This window comes from Ursus americanus, chromosome 22, assembly GCF_024610735.1.
Source record: "Ursus americanus isolate L20-20 chromosome 22, mUrsAme1.1.p, whole genome shotgun sequence".
Taxonomy (NCBI): Eukaryota; Metazoa; Chordata; class Mammalia; order Carnivora; family Ursidae; genus Ursus; species Ursus americanus.
In genome coordinates, this window is record NC_142148.1 from 22,586,265 (window position 1) to 22,601,508 (window position 15,244).

The 15,244-nt window shown below is 39.6% G+C and overlaps 1 protein-coding gene across 2 annotated transcripts in view; it reads right to left on the reverse strand.

Annotated features, from left to right (window-relative positions):
- PHF20 (PHD finger protein 20) overlaps positions 1-15,244 on the reverse strand; it is a 144,688-nt gene that overhangs the window by 41,694 nt on the left and 87,750 nt on the right. For both annotated transcript variants that reach the window (XM_045805736.2, XM_087853609.1), the window contains one exon: positions 2,069-2,347. In XM_045805736.2, the coding sequence (XP_045661692.1) occupies positions 2,069-2,347 (279 nt within the window). The remainder of the gene's footprint in view (positions 1-2,068; positions 2,348-15,244) is intronic.

The window sequence follows — 15,244 nt, forward strand, 5'->3', positions numbered from 1 at the left end:
GGAGTAGTCTCCTCCTGGGGGACTACTGGCCAGCTGGCCTTCCTCAGGCACCCCCTATTAGCTCAATGCTTAGGCTCCCCAACTGCGTGCTAGACTGTCTACAGCTGAGCGTATTAGAGCTGCATGGCCGATACAAAGGCTACTAGCCATATGCAGCTACTGAGCAACTGAAATGTGGCTAGTCTGAATTGAATTGTTCAGTAAGCATAAAATACACACGAGATTTTAAAGGCTTAATATAAGAAAATATAAAATAGCTCACTATAAATTCTTATACTGATTACATGCTGAAATGACAGTATTTTGGATATACTGAATTAATAAAATACATTAAGAGTAATTTCACCTGTTTCTTTTTACATTTTAAAATGTGGCTATGAGGGCACCTGGGTGGCTCTGTCATTTAAGCGTCTGCCTTCAGCTCAGGTCATGATCTCAGGGTCCTGGGATCAAGTCCCACATCGGGCTCTGTGCTCAGCAGGGAGTCTGCTTCTCCCTCTCACTCTGTGCTCTCTCTCTCTCTCTCTAATAAATAAAATCTTTAAAAAATAAATAAAAATTAGAAAAATAAAAATAAAATGTGGCTATTAGAAAAAGTTACATGTGGCTTGCATTGTATTTCTAATAAATAATACATCACATATGGCTGAGAAACTCCCACCCTATCTTCACAACATGGCTGAGGACTGATCTCTCACAGGGTCAGAGATCACTTTAGTTAACATGGCCTGACCCACTGTCCTGAAACCTGATTTCATACTTTCTTGGGAACAGTAACATGTCCTAGGAGTTCCATATAACATTTAATACCTATTTATTTTGGGGTGCCTGGGCAGTTCAGTTGGTTAAGCATCCAACTCTCGGTTTTGGCTCAGGTCAAGATCTCATGGGTTGTGGAAATGAGTCCTATGTCGGGCTCCTCACTAAGCAGGGAGTTTGTGTGAAAGATTCTGTCCCTCTGCCCCTCCCCACCTTCTCTCAAAATAAATAAATAAATCATTTAAAAAAATACCTATGTATTTTAATGGAGAAGTTATAAGCCAAAAATATAATAATGATGTTACAATTTCAGGTAAAAAGAAGCTGAAGAGCTTGTAGAATTTACTGGAAACTCATTAAAAAGGCTTCTGTAGGTACCTGGCTGGCTCAGTCAGTGGACCATGCAACTCTTGATCTTGGGGTCATGTGCCCCACACTGGGCACAGAGATTACTTTAAAAAAATAAATAAATAAATAAAAGGCTTTGGGGCACCCAGGTGCCTCAGTCGGTTAAGTGTCTGCCTTTGGCTCAGGTCATGATCTCAGGGTCCTGGGATCAAGTCCTACATCAGGCTCCCTGCTCAGCGGACAGTGTGCTTCTCCCTCTCCCTCTGCCTGCTATTCTGCCTGCTTGCATGTGCTCTGTCAAATAAATAAATAAAATCTTTTATAAAGAAAAAAAAAAGACTTCTGAAATTCTCCCAGAAACACGTAATTTTTCAATTTGTAAGTTTTAGAAAAAAATCTCCAAAACAGCTCTTTGTAATAGGACATGACCATGAGATTTTGTGGTAATCCTTACTACCACCATTGTCGTTTCTATGCAAAATAAACAGTGCTGTTAGAAAATATCTTAAGTTGCAATTAAAATGAAATTGAACTCAAATTTGGAAACAGCAAGAGAATCCCACATATGTTTTAGTTCTTTTGTTCTTTTGCCCTGCTAGCAGGGATGGAGTAGGTTTGGAGGATGGAGTGACTACACCTGGCTTCGGAAGGAGCTCCCTTTCCTTGACGGTCCCCACTCATACCAGGATTATAGGGGCCTTCAAAAGCTAAGGGACTTCTCAAGGAACCTTGAGCAGCAGGAGGCCAAGATAAGAATAACAGTTAGGTATTTGTACTTCCTCCAGCAGGGCCATAGCCCCATGATGCAACTCCTGAGGATCACTTGGCATTTTCAATCTTCGAGATTCAATTGGACCAGACCAACCTAATGCCTTCTTTTATGTCAGAAATGCAAGCAGTGTGACCTGAGCAACAGACAGTCCTCTATAATATAGATACAACACAGAACCAAAATACTTACTTGGGGAGCTGGCAGAGACCCGCTTCCTGGTCAGGCTCTCCTGGTTGGCCTTGTCTGAAGCTGACGAGCCCCTTGTTTGGACATGCCTCTTTCCTGGGCTCTCCTCTGGCTCTGGTGACTTCTCCATCCCGTGGAAATACTTCATGTGATAGTGCAACAGCTTGGCCTTGCGGAAAAATTTTAAACAATCCACAACCTTGCACCTGAACTTGTGATCTAGGTCGACAGCTGGTGCTTTACATGTCACAAAATCATCTGTTTTCTTAAATGTATTTGTTACTGAAAAATAAAAAAGAAACAAAAACAAAGATCCCTTATGCTTCTCCTAGTTTCTATAACATATGCATTAACACATGGCAACAGAAAGTGAAAGAGCAGAATGCATATGTAGCTGGAGACATCAGACAGCCATTACCTCCCCAGATTACTGTTTGGAGAGAATGGATACAACTTCAGGGCAAATAATATAGATTCAACCATGATTCATCTTCTGAAAGAAAAGATCAACATGTTTTTTGTTTGTTTGTTAAGCAGCCATACAAGTTCTCAAGGTTGTAGACTGTGGGGAAAGAACAGGGGAAAATCCTTAAAACAATCAAAAAAATCAGGGACCCAACCCAGCACTTACTACTCATGAGTTGGACCAGATTCAGACTTACTACCATCTTGATACTTGCATGTGTGGACAGAACTAGGGAATATTCTGGTTGGGTGTCTTTATGAAACCAAAGGAATCTCACAATGGTTTCTGCACAAAGAGAGTGTAACTGTTACAAAGGTTTTTGAGATTTTGCTATTGTGTACTTTGTGCAAAGGGACTCAGAGACAGTAAGAAAAAAAAAAGACAACCAAATAAATGAATCTTGAAGGCATGAGGAAAACTCAGGAGTCAATGATCAAATTTAAAGAGGCAAAAAAAGTTTGAAACGCCCCCCAAAAAACCAAATAAACAGAAGGCAATGGTCTATCATGTATCAATGACAAAAAATACAGCTGTCACAAGGAATTCATGTATGTTGGAAACAGTTTATTGAAGATTCCTTTCACAATGCCCTCCCCAATGAGAGCAATCACCTTAAATTCAAATTCTCCTACTCTACTTGATTAGGGCACCCAAGAATATCCTGAGTGGACCTTTCCTGAGTAAATCAAATTTCTCCTTAATGCAGTGTTAACAATTTCCATTAGAAGCACAAAGCATACTGAACCATTGGTAAATATCAGGATTACGTTTTCAAATACCATACCACAATCACAAGAAACAAAAAAAAAAATTTTTAAGCTCAATCTAAATCATACTCTATATTTCAAAATCAGCACTAGGGTATAATTACAAAGCTGGTAATGCTTGATGATCTGACAGATGCCATTGTATGGGCAATTTAAACAAATAAAAAATTATACATCCCAAAGCAGAATGACTTAAAATCACTTTCTATCTATAACAAGAGATAAAAGAAAGAGGTTCAAATCAATAAGATGCACTTAAGAGAAGAAAAGTAACATGAAATAAAATGGAATATATAGACAAATGGTTGCACTGGAAAAGCATGTCAGTGGAGAAATTCAAAACTCAAACTTCCAATACATCCTAAAATTATTTCTTAAGAGAAATTACAAGTGATTTCTCTGGAATTTCCTCCTGTTGGGCCTATTAAGTTAAACCGTATGAATTTGCCATTTTTGTAGATTAAGAAGGTTAAATATTGGCTATCTCATACAGTTCAACCTAATAATCCCTTTTTCCATTATGACAGTCTCAAAAATCACTGCAGACAAGGGACGCCTGGGTGGCCCCGTCGGGTAAGAATCTGACTCTTGGTTTCAGCTCAGGGCCATGAGATTGAGCCCCATGTCGGGCTCTGCCCTCAGTGCAGTCTGTTTGAGATTCTCTCTCTCCCTCTCCCTTTGCCCTTCTTCCGGCTTATGCTCCCTCTCTCCCTCTCTAAAATAAATAAATAAATCTTAAAAAAAAAAAACATCACTGCAGACAACTCCACTTACCATTACATGAACAAAGCTAAGGTCCAAGTCAGAGCGCATCAACACCTCCTGCCACCACCTGAGAGCTACAGTAGTCAAGTTCAGCCAGAGTAAACTCATACATCGTTTGGCCTGTGTTTGCAGCCCTGGTTGATCATGATGAACTTATTTTATAATGGAAAAGAAGAATGCCAAAATGCGAACATCTTTGAATTTAAAAAAAATTAAGAGTCGAAAATAATGAGAACTTTGAACCAATTCCATGAAGAATTATCATTCTCTTTATTCAAAAACCCTGCACCTTTGTGTACACACAACTGGCCATTTGCATAAGGCAAAGACAGGACAGTGGTTAGAAGTGTGGGTTTGAAATCATTAGCCATCAGGGAAATTCAAATCAAAACCACCTTGAGATACCACCTTACGCCAGATAGAATGGCAAAAATTGACAAGGCAGGAAACAACAAATGTTGGAGAGGATGTGGAGAAAGGGGATCCCTCTTACATTGTTGGTGGGAATGCAAGTTGGTACAGCCCCTTTGGAAAACAGTGTGGAGGTCCCTTAAAAAGTTAAAAATTGAGCTACCCTATGATCCAGCAATTGCACTACTGGGTATTTACCCCAAAGATACAGATGCAGTGAAGAGAAGGGCCATATGCACCCCAATGTTCATAGCAGCATTGTCCACAATAGCCAAACTGTGGAAGGAGCCGAGATGCCCTTCAACAGATGACTGGATTAAGAAGATGTGGTCCATCTATACAATGGAATATTACTCAGCTATCAAAAGAACGATTTCACAACATTTGCAGCAACATGGACGGCACTGGAGGAGATAGTGCTAAGCAAAATAAGTCAAGCAGAGAAAGACAATTATCATATAGTTTCACTCATTTATGGAACATAAGTAGTAGGAAGATCGGTAGGAGAAGAAAGGGAAGAAGGAAGGGGGGTAAAAAGAAGGGGGAATGAACCATGAGAGACTATGGACTCTGGGAAACAAACTAAGGGCTTTAGAGGGGAGGGGGTAGGGGATCAGGATAGGCTGGTGATGGGTATTAAGGAGGGCACGTATTGCATGGCACACTGGGTGTTATATGCAAGTAATGAATCATAGAACTTTACATCAAAAACTTGGGATGTACTGTATGGAGACTAACATAACATAATAAAAAATTTTTATTAAAAAAAAAAAAAAAGAAGTGTGGGTTCGGGAACGCCTGGGTGGCTCAGTCAGTTAAGTGTCTGCCTTTGGCTCAGGTCATGATCCCAGGATCCTGAGATCAAGTCCCATAATGCTCCTTGCTCAGTGGGAAGCCTGCTTCTCCTTCTGTCTGCCGTTCCCCCTGCTGTGTGCGCTCGCTCGCTCTCTCTCTCAAATAAATATAAAATCTTAAAAAAAAAAAAAAAAAAAAGAGTGCGTTCTGCAGCTGAACAGCCTGGTTAAAATCCTAACTCCTTTACTTACTCCTGCCTCATGTTCCTCATGTACAGGGTGAAGAGATTAATGGCAACTACTTTATAGAGTTGTGAGCATTACATGAATTACATGCAAAGATCCTAGAAAAGTAACTGGCACATACTAAGCGCTCAATAAATATTGGTTCTTACTACCATATACTATAATTTTGGACTTATAAACAAATAGGACTTGTGAACAGCACCTGCTCAGGAATTAATCTGCAGAACAACAGAAGTCCCTACTACTCTCAGCCTTACTGCACGCTCATGCTAGAGGCAGTGTGGTATAATGCAATCAGCTCAACTTTAAATCCCAGCTCTACCTTTCATTAGCTGTATAAATAAGCTGTACATATTTTCTAAACTATTCTCATTCAGTTTCTCATCTATAAAAGAGAATAAATACCACCTATTTTAAAAGAGTCGAGAGAAGGCTATAGTATATGTGCTTGGCACAAAGCTGTTCATTTCAAATATTAAATACATCTTGATAAACAGGCTTACATCATTTATGGAATGTGGCTGGAGACAGCTATTATAATCATCAACCACACTGAAACATTCCTTCAACCAGCCCTCATAAGCTCTGACTGGGGACATATCACTCTGTAAGCACTCTGTTTTTCTGCATCCTTCTAAAAATGTGAAATCCAAACCAACCAGAAGATTCCTAGTATGGCCACTCAATAAGATTATTACCCCTACCTTTCAGAACTTCATACTTTTACTAATGCAGCCAAGGGGTTTTATAAATTTGTTGGGTTTTTTTAATAATCACATTACATGGTGCTGAAAAGTACCAGCTTAGTCCACCAAAATCCTGAACATTGTGTTGTTTGCCTTTTTAAAACATGAATTACAGTGCATTTCCATTTTCCCCAAATAGTTTTGTCAAACTACATATTGGAAGTTACACATTTATCCCTAACAAATTCCATGAGATTATTTTAGTCCAAGAAGTTTATAACTCTTGATTCTGTAATTCTATATATTTAGGTCTTCATCTAAATTGTTGATAAAGATCCAGTGGGACAGAGCTGAGGATAGCCTCTGGATAGCCTTCAGGCTGACACCAATCAATTAATCTACACTCTCTCAGGTAGAACTGCCTGAGCCAATTCAACTTCATCTATGCGGATTCCCAATGCACTCATGCATCTATCTCCTCCAGGATCAGAGAGAGATTTCAAGAAATATGTGCTCAAACTATCTGCTGAAATAAAGATTCACTTGGTCTGACGGTGCTATAGATCCCCAAAATTAATATGTGAAAACCTAATCCCCAATGTGATGGTTTTTGGAGGTTGGCCTTTGGGAGGTGATTAGGTCATGAAGACAGAGCCCACATGAATGGGACTAGTGCCCTTATAAAAGAGATCCCAGAGAGTTCCCTTGCCCCTTCTGCCACATGATGACATAGTGAGAAGACTGCTGTTTACTAACTAGGAAGCAGCCTCTTACTAGACAATGAATCTGCTGGCGCCTTGATCTTGGACTTCCCAGGCTCCAGAACTGTGAGACATAAATGTCTATTGTTTATAAGCCACCCATATTCTGTTATAGCAGCTTGAATGGATGAAGACAGTCTACCGATGCAGTAAGCTTCTCAAAAGGAAGTAAGTTTAGTGTGGCAGAATAAAAACTCTTCCTCCCTAGAAGTAATACCCTGGGTTTCTCACAGCTAAGCACAAAGTAGGAACAGCTGGACCTCCAAAGGTAAATAAGCATGGCACTCAGGTGGGCCACCTGCCTCTAAGAGGTGGTACTAGTATCACAGCAGCTCAAGTAAACAGAGAAACTCCCCACGAGAGAAGGCACTGCCAGGTGTCACTGTCACAAAGGCCCTGGCCAAATCAAGAGCTCTTTTCAAAATGGTAACATCAATGAGACAAAATGAGTCACTGGTTGTTGCCTAAAGGAGTACATATTTAAAGAAGAATGATTTAAGAATTATGAATATTCAAACACAGAAGTTTGATAAGTAAGATTCCCTCATAAACTCAACTCAGTGAGAATAAACTGACCATTCCAATTATAAGCCTGTCAATAATCTACCTTGCAGTGTCGAGAAAAACAACATAAGCATCAAGGTGAGAAAAGCAGCAAATAAAGTATAAATCAGTTATGGAAAACAGCCTTTGACAAAATCTGATAAATTACAATTAACTATAATTTTGGATCCACAAATCAAAAAGTAGATAAGAATATAGTAATAAGATAATGTTTATGCTAACTTTTTAAGGATGATAAAATATTTGGGACATGTTAAATGAAAATGAAACAACAGCAAAAACAATAAACATCCCAAGACTTAAGTAATCACTTCCTTTTTCATGAAGACCTTGCAAACTGTACTATTTTTAACCCAACTAATTTTAAGAGATACAGAAAATGGTATCTTCCAGACTGCATAATTTTATCTTAGTTTTTGTATACAACAGCCAAGACAAGCCTCTGTATGCAAAATGAAAGCTGCCAATTCAGCCAGTGTAGGTCACATGGTTCCCTCCGTTTGGGATACCTCTCTCACTTACAAACCAAGCCTTGCTCATCCTTCAAATGCCACCTACTTGCATAATGCTTTTGCCTTGGCCTCTCAGCAGAAAAGAATCTACTCTGCCTTCTCTGAATTCCCATTAAGTACTTCATGTAAAATAAATCTTGTACTATCTATCCCTTTCTATCTGTATTACAGTTGGTTCTGCTCATTCTTTCTTCTAAATGCTGAAATGGGGGACATGCTCCATTCTTTACTTCTATGATACTTATCTTGGTATACTACAACATTAAACAAGAGAGCTGGCCTCTCCAAGACCATTTCCTCACCAAATGGGAGGAAAAATACTTATTTCACAAGTCTCCTACATATTTCCTTGAGGTAATAGAAGAGAAAACCCATTATTAACTACACCAAGTAACTTGAACATTAGTTGTCATCATGGCTGTCACTGATCTCATTGTTGGTTTTTTAAAAAAAAATCAAAGTTGTGGGGCGCCTGGGTGGCGCAGTCGTTAAGTGTCTGCCTCTGGCTCAGGGCGTGATCCTGGTGTTCTGGGATCAAGCCCCACGTCAGGCTCTTCCACTGGGAGCCTGCTTCTTCCTCTCCTACCCCCTCTGCTTGTGTTCCCTCTCTCGCTGGCTGTCTCTCTCTGTCGAATGAATAAATAAAATCTTTAAAAAAAAAAAATCAAAGTTGTGCATAATCCCTGCCATGGGTCCGTCTATTAGTGGCACAACCTGAAAATTTTAACATCTAATTGCCCCACTTTATTAATCAAACACTCAAGTTTGGTAACAAAAGCATAATAGGAACAACAAAATGATGCAACCAGCAAAATATTTTACATTTTCAAAGAATTTAAAAATAGAATATGGGGGGGGGGCGCCTGGGTGGCTCAGTTGTTAAGTGTCTGCCTTCGGCTTAGGGCATGATCCCGGCATTATGGGATCGAGCCCCGCCTCAGACTCCTCTGCTGAGAGCCTGCTTCTTCCTTCTCCCACTCCCCCTGCTTGTGCTCCCTCTCTCACTGGCTGTCTCTCTCTGTCAAATAAATAAATAAAATCTTAAAAAAAAAAAAAAAAAGAATGTGGGGCGCGACTGGGTGGCTCAGTCAGTTGAGCATCTGTCTTCGGCTCGGGTCATGATCTTGGGGTCCTGGGATCCAGCCTGGCATCAGGCTCCCTGCTCAGTGGGAAGTCTGTTTCTCCCTCTCCCTTTGCCATTCCCCCTGCTTGCGCTCTCTTGCTTGCTCTATCTCAAATAAATAAAGAAAATCTTTGAAAAAAATAAAAACAGAATATGTACGGCATAACTATGCCAAAGAAAACCCACAAGAGAAATATAATGATAAAAAAATTACATAGAATATATACAATACAGCAATATAAATAATGGCAACCCTCTGGTTACAAGACTTTGAGTAAAAAGAAAAACTGTTTTCTACTCTTCCATGCTTTAATAAGGTATAATAGCCATATTATCTTCACAACGGAAAGAACAACACAGTGCTTTTGTATTTCTATATTATCCTACTCTCCAGAACAGTGTTCCTGTGGCAAAAGAAGCATGGTGCTAAAAGCATGGCCAAGAACTAGGAAAGCCACTGGCTGCCCAAAGGGCCCACTGGACCACACACAGTCTGCGTAGATCCCAGGTCTCTCACAGGTGTGTATTTCCCAGTGGGAGTTTATCTGGATCATATGGCACCAGCCAGCTGAATGACATCATCCACTCTGGGATACTACTGTCCTTTGTCAACAAGGGAGCAGTTACTAGGAGACAAAAGGCAGAAAATATGAAAATTAAATCCTCAAGGGAGCCTGGTTCAAAATCTAAGGTTAATCGAATTACCCTTTGGGTAGAAAATAAATCACTGGAACCAAGTTACTCCTGTTTTTGAAAACAATATGGAAATTAGTATTTCCAAGTAGTTACTGGCATTATCACTTAACTGCTCTGTACTCTTCCTCATGTTTAATAGACTTTTTTTTGGAGCAATCAAGGCAAAGCATAGAACTCTCCCCTGGGATCCAAGGATCAAAATCCCAAGAGTCACCCTTTGTTTTTGCCTCTCCCAAAATTACTACTATATGTTGATATATGCAGAGAAAAATGGTCCACAGAATTTGAATTTGCTTTTAAGAATAATAGCTCTAAGGAATGTTTTCTTTACTTCTGGGAGGAGAATAGGGGAAAATAAATTATAAAATGTCTCCAAATAATCCCTGCCTCCTGGTGTTCACATCCATGTGTAATCTCCTCCCCTTGAGTGTAGGTAGGACCTATAACTTGCCTCTATTGGAATAAGCAAAGGTGATAGTATGTCACCTTTCTTGAAAAAAAGTTTTGTGATTATATTATGTAATATTTAACATCTATCTTACTAGCAGGTATTCTACTTTGAAGGCTTGATGAAATGTGCTATGTTGTGAGCTACTCTATAGAGAAGCCCATGGAACAAGTAACTAAGAGTGCCAGCAAGAACTGTGGCCCTGAGTATGACAGCATGCAAAGGACTGAATGGTGCCAACAACCATATGAGCCTGGAAGCAAATTCTTCCCCAGCAGAGTTTTCAGATGAGAACACAGCTCTGGTCAACTCCTTTCCTGCAGTCTTGCAGAGGACCCGTTAAGCTCTGCCTGGATCCCTCGAGCACAGAAACTATGAGAAAATAAATGTATTGTTTTAAGCCACTATGTTTGTGGTAATATTGTTACATAGCAGTAGATAATTTAGGGCAGGATCAGAACCCTCTCGTTTTCCACATACTTGAGTAATGTTTTTATACTTTCCCTTTTATGATAAACATCCATTAATTTTATACTAAAAAAAGGTTTTAAACTATGTTTTCTGAAACGTGGCTTAGAAATAATATCCTATTTAACCCTTTTTAAAATACCCATTACCAGAACCTCAAACCTCATAGTTAGAGGATTATGATGGTGATATTTAGTCTCATTGACCCATACCCTGGCATTCCAAGCCCATGTCAATCTAAGTACCACCTTTCCAAACTCATCTCCCATTAATCCACAATGAGGCCTCAGCAGCTGCCTAGCTAGCCCAAACAACTGCTTCATGCTCTCATAGCTCACACCTCCACTCAGGCTTTGCCCTCTCCCTGACATTCCTCCATGGCTTGGCCAAATGTTCACTTCCATCCAAACTCAGCCCACTCCCCATGCGGGAAGTTGCCCAGATGGCCACAGCTCTCAGGGACCACATGCCATCAACTCCTGACACAAATGACTACCACATCTTCAGCACCTCAGATCTGCTGCTGGATCCTGTTATTTGCCACTTCTCCAGCCAGAGGATAAGGGCCACTTCTCATTGCCTTATGTATGTACCCTCAGCACCACCCCCTAATACAGCTGGTATTCTTGTCAGCAATGACACCACATGATCCCAGTAGTTTAACACTTTTTTGAAATGTATTTCCAATACTATAATGGGTAAAACATTTATCAGGTCTCTAAAGAAATAACTTTATCAGCTCTGAAGCAACAGAAGACAATCAGAGAGAAACATGAATGGATTTTAATATTCACAGCAAATCCAGTCAAATGCATCAAATAAAGAAAAAATGTCCTTAAGTAGAGGAATAGTTAAATAAACTATGGGAAGTCTGCATTATGTAATTCTAATCAGCTATTTAAAAGAATGAAGTAGCTCTGTACTTACTGATACGGACAATCTCAAAATATACTAAGTGAAAACAGTCCATACCATAGTATATGACCTCATGTATGGTTACAGGTGGGGAAAAAAAGATATTACAAAAATACATAGAAAGGGGGATGCCTTGCTGGCTCGATCAGAGGAGCATGCAACTCTTGATCTCAGGGTCATGAGCTCAAGTCCCACATTAGGTGCAGAGATTACTTAAAATAAATAAATTTTTTTTTAGATGCAGAGAAAAGAAACCACAGAGATAGAAATTAAGATGTTGACAGTGGTTATCTCTGGAGAGGGGCTTGGGCTAGAAATAGTAATAAGAGGAACTTCCACATTTTCTATATACACCCCAGAGAAATAGTAATAAGAGGAACTTCCACATTTTCTATATACACCCCAGGAGCAACAAGCATACCTAGCACCCAGATCTCGGTTTCTAAATACAGTTTTTCACTTAAAAGAAATTCTTGGAGAAACCCAAGGGTTTCTGAATTCCTTGCTGAAAGGATGGGTAAGTACAAGATGAGCTTGGAACATCCTGCTAAACCAGAAAGTAAAGAAGTGCTCACATTTAAAAAAAAAAAAAAAAAAGGCAGAGTGGGGTGGGGGCTGACTGGTTCAGTTGGTGGAGCATGTAATTTTTGATCTCAGGGTTGTGAGTCTGACCTCCACGTTGGGTGCAGGGATTACATAAAAATAAAATCTTTACGGGTGTCTGGGTGGCTCAGCTGGTTAAGCATCTGCCTTCGCTCGGGTCATGATCCTCGGGTCCTTGGATCAAGCCCTGTGTCGGGCTCCCGGCTCAGTGTGGAGTTTGCTTCTACCTCTCCCTCTGCCCACACCCAGCTTATGCTCATGCTGTCTCTCTGTTAAATGAAAAAATAATATCTTTCAAAAATTAAATAAATAAATCTTTTAAAGTAAACAAATAAAATCTTAAAAAATATATATATAAAGGAGCACCTGGGTGGCTGTCGGTTAAGCTTCTGCCTTCAGTGTAGGTCATGATCCCAGGTCCTGGGATCAAGTCCCACACTGGGCTCCTTGCTTAGCAGGGAGCCTGCTTCTCCCTCTGCCTGCTGCTCCCCCTGCTTGTGCTCTCTCTCTCTGACAAATGAATAAATAAAATCTTTAAATAAATAAATTAATTAATTAAATAAAACATAAAAAATATATATATTTATATATATAAATAAAGCACTTTTTTTTTTAAAAGATTTTATTTATTTATTTGACAGAGATAGAGACAGCCAGCGAGAGAGGGAACACAAGCAGGGGGAGTGGGAGAGGAAGAAGCAGGCTCATAGTGGAGGAGCCTGACGTGGGGCTCGATCCCATAACGCCGGGATCATGCCCTGAGCCGAAGGCAGACGCTTAACCGCTGTGCCACCCAGGCGCCCCAAAGCACTTCTTTATATACATAAAGAAGTGCTCGCAGAATGAAGAAGATACAGGAACCAGTCTGAAAGGCTCCCCCACTGGCCAAATCTCGGACAATGTGGGTATTTAAATAAATAACCATAGACAGATCAGGCGCCTGGGTGGCTCAGTCAGTTAAGGGTCCAACTCCTGATTTTCGCGAGGTCAGATCTCAGGGTCATGAGATAGAGACCCACATCGGGCTCCATGCTCAGCAGGGTGTCTATTTGAGATTCTCTCTCTCCCTCTGCCCCTCCCCCTGCTCATGCTCTGTATCTCTCTCTCTCTCTCAAATAATCCTTAAAAAAGAAAAAAATGACAGACACAGATTATAACCCATAGAACAAAGCAAGAATCCATGAACCCATGTAGATACAAAGAGAAGAAAGAAAGAAAGAAAGAAAGAAAGAAAGAAAGAAAGAGAGAGAGAGAGAGAGAGAGAGAGAGAGGGAGAGAGAAAGAAAGAAAGAAAGAAAGAAAGAAAGAAAGAAAGAAAGAAGCTCTTGCTTAAAATAGAATACAAATTAACAAAATACCAAAGAAATTATTTAAAGTTAGAAATCACTATTTGGGGGCGCCTGGGTGGCTCAGTTGTTAAGCGTCTGCCTTCGGCTCAGGGCATGATCCCGGCATTATGGGATCGAGCCCCGCATCAGGCTCCTCTGCTGGGAGCCTGCTTCTTCCTCTCCTACTCCCCCTGCTTGTGTTCCCTCTCTCTGGCTGTCTCTCTCTCTGTCAAATAAATAAATAAAATCTTTAAAAAAAAAAAAAAAAAAAGAAATCACTATTTGTCGGTCATTAGAGTAAAAACTGTTTCAAACAAGAAATACCAGCAGATGCTAAAACAGTAGGTGAATGTTTCATGGAGAAACAAAATATTTACATAGCCTCAAAGTATCCTCTCACAAGTATAATTTATTATTTATAAATTTTTATTTAATTTATTAATTTATTAATAATTTATTAATTATAAAGGGAAAAATAGTAGCTTTACAGAACAGATACTACTTTAGCCAAGTGATCAAAGTTAACATACTGATAAATGCGACAAACAGATATCATGTGCCTCCTGATAGAATACACTTCTAAAGAACACGTTGCCTATAGGGTATTTCTACTAAAAGTTAATAACCTAAAACTAATCATGAGGATACATCAGAAAACACCAAACTGAGGGACATCATATCCTTCAGAAATGTCAAGGTCATGAAAGACAAAGACTGAAAAATTATTTCAGATGAAAGGAGACTAAAGAAACAGATAATGAAATCCAATGTGTCATCCTGGATTGGATCCTGACCAGGAAAAAACGTTTTTCCTACTTTTGCTATAATGGACATTATCAGAAGAACTGAGGAAGTCTGAATAAGGTCCTGATTTTGATAATCATATTATAGTAATGTAAGAGAATGTCCTTGGTTTTAGGAAATATGAATTGAAATATTTATGGGTAAAGTTCTGTAACTTATGCCAAACAATTCATAAATAATAGTTTTTTAAAAAGGGAATAGGGTCACCTGGGTGGCTCAGTCAGTTAACTGACTGCCTTTGACTCAGGTCATGTTCCCAGGGTCCTGGGATCCAGCCCAACATCGGGCTCCCTGCTCAGTGGGGAGCCGGCTTCTTTCTCCCTCTCCCTCTGCCTGTTGCTCCCCCTGCTTGTGCTCGTGCGTGCTCTCTCTCAAATAAATAAAATCTTTAAAAAAGAAAAGAAAAGAAAATATCTTAAAAAAAAAAAAGTGGCGGGAGGGCACTTGGATGGCTCAGTAGGTTAAGCGTCCATCTCAGTCTTAGCTCAGATCTTGATCTCAGGGTTGTGAGTTTGCGGTTTGCCCAGCATGGAGCCTATTTAAAAAAATAAATTTTTTTTTAAAAGAATAATAAAACAAACATGGCAAACCACAAACTAGTGGGAGAATCTGGTTGAAGATATATATGAATTCTTTGTACTACTTTTCCAACTTTTTATAAGTCTGAAATTATTTCAGAGTCTTAAAACTTATTAAAAATATATGCGGAGGAGGGCCTGGCTGGCTTAGAAAGTAGACCATGCAACTCTTGATTATGGCAGCTGTGAGTTTAAGTCCTACACTGGGGGTAGAGTTTATTTAATTAAAAAAATTTTTTTTAAT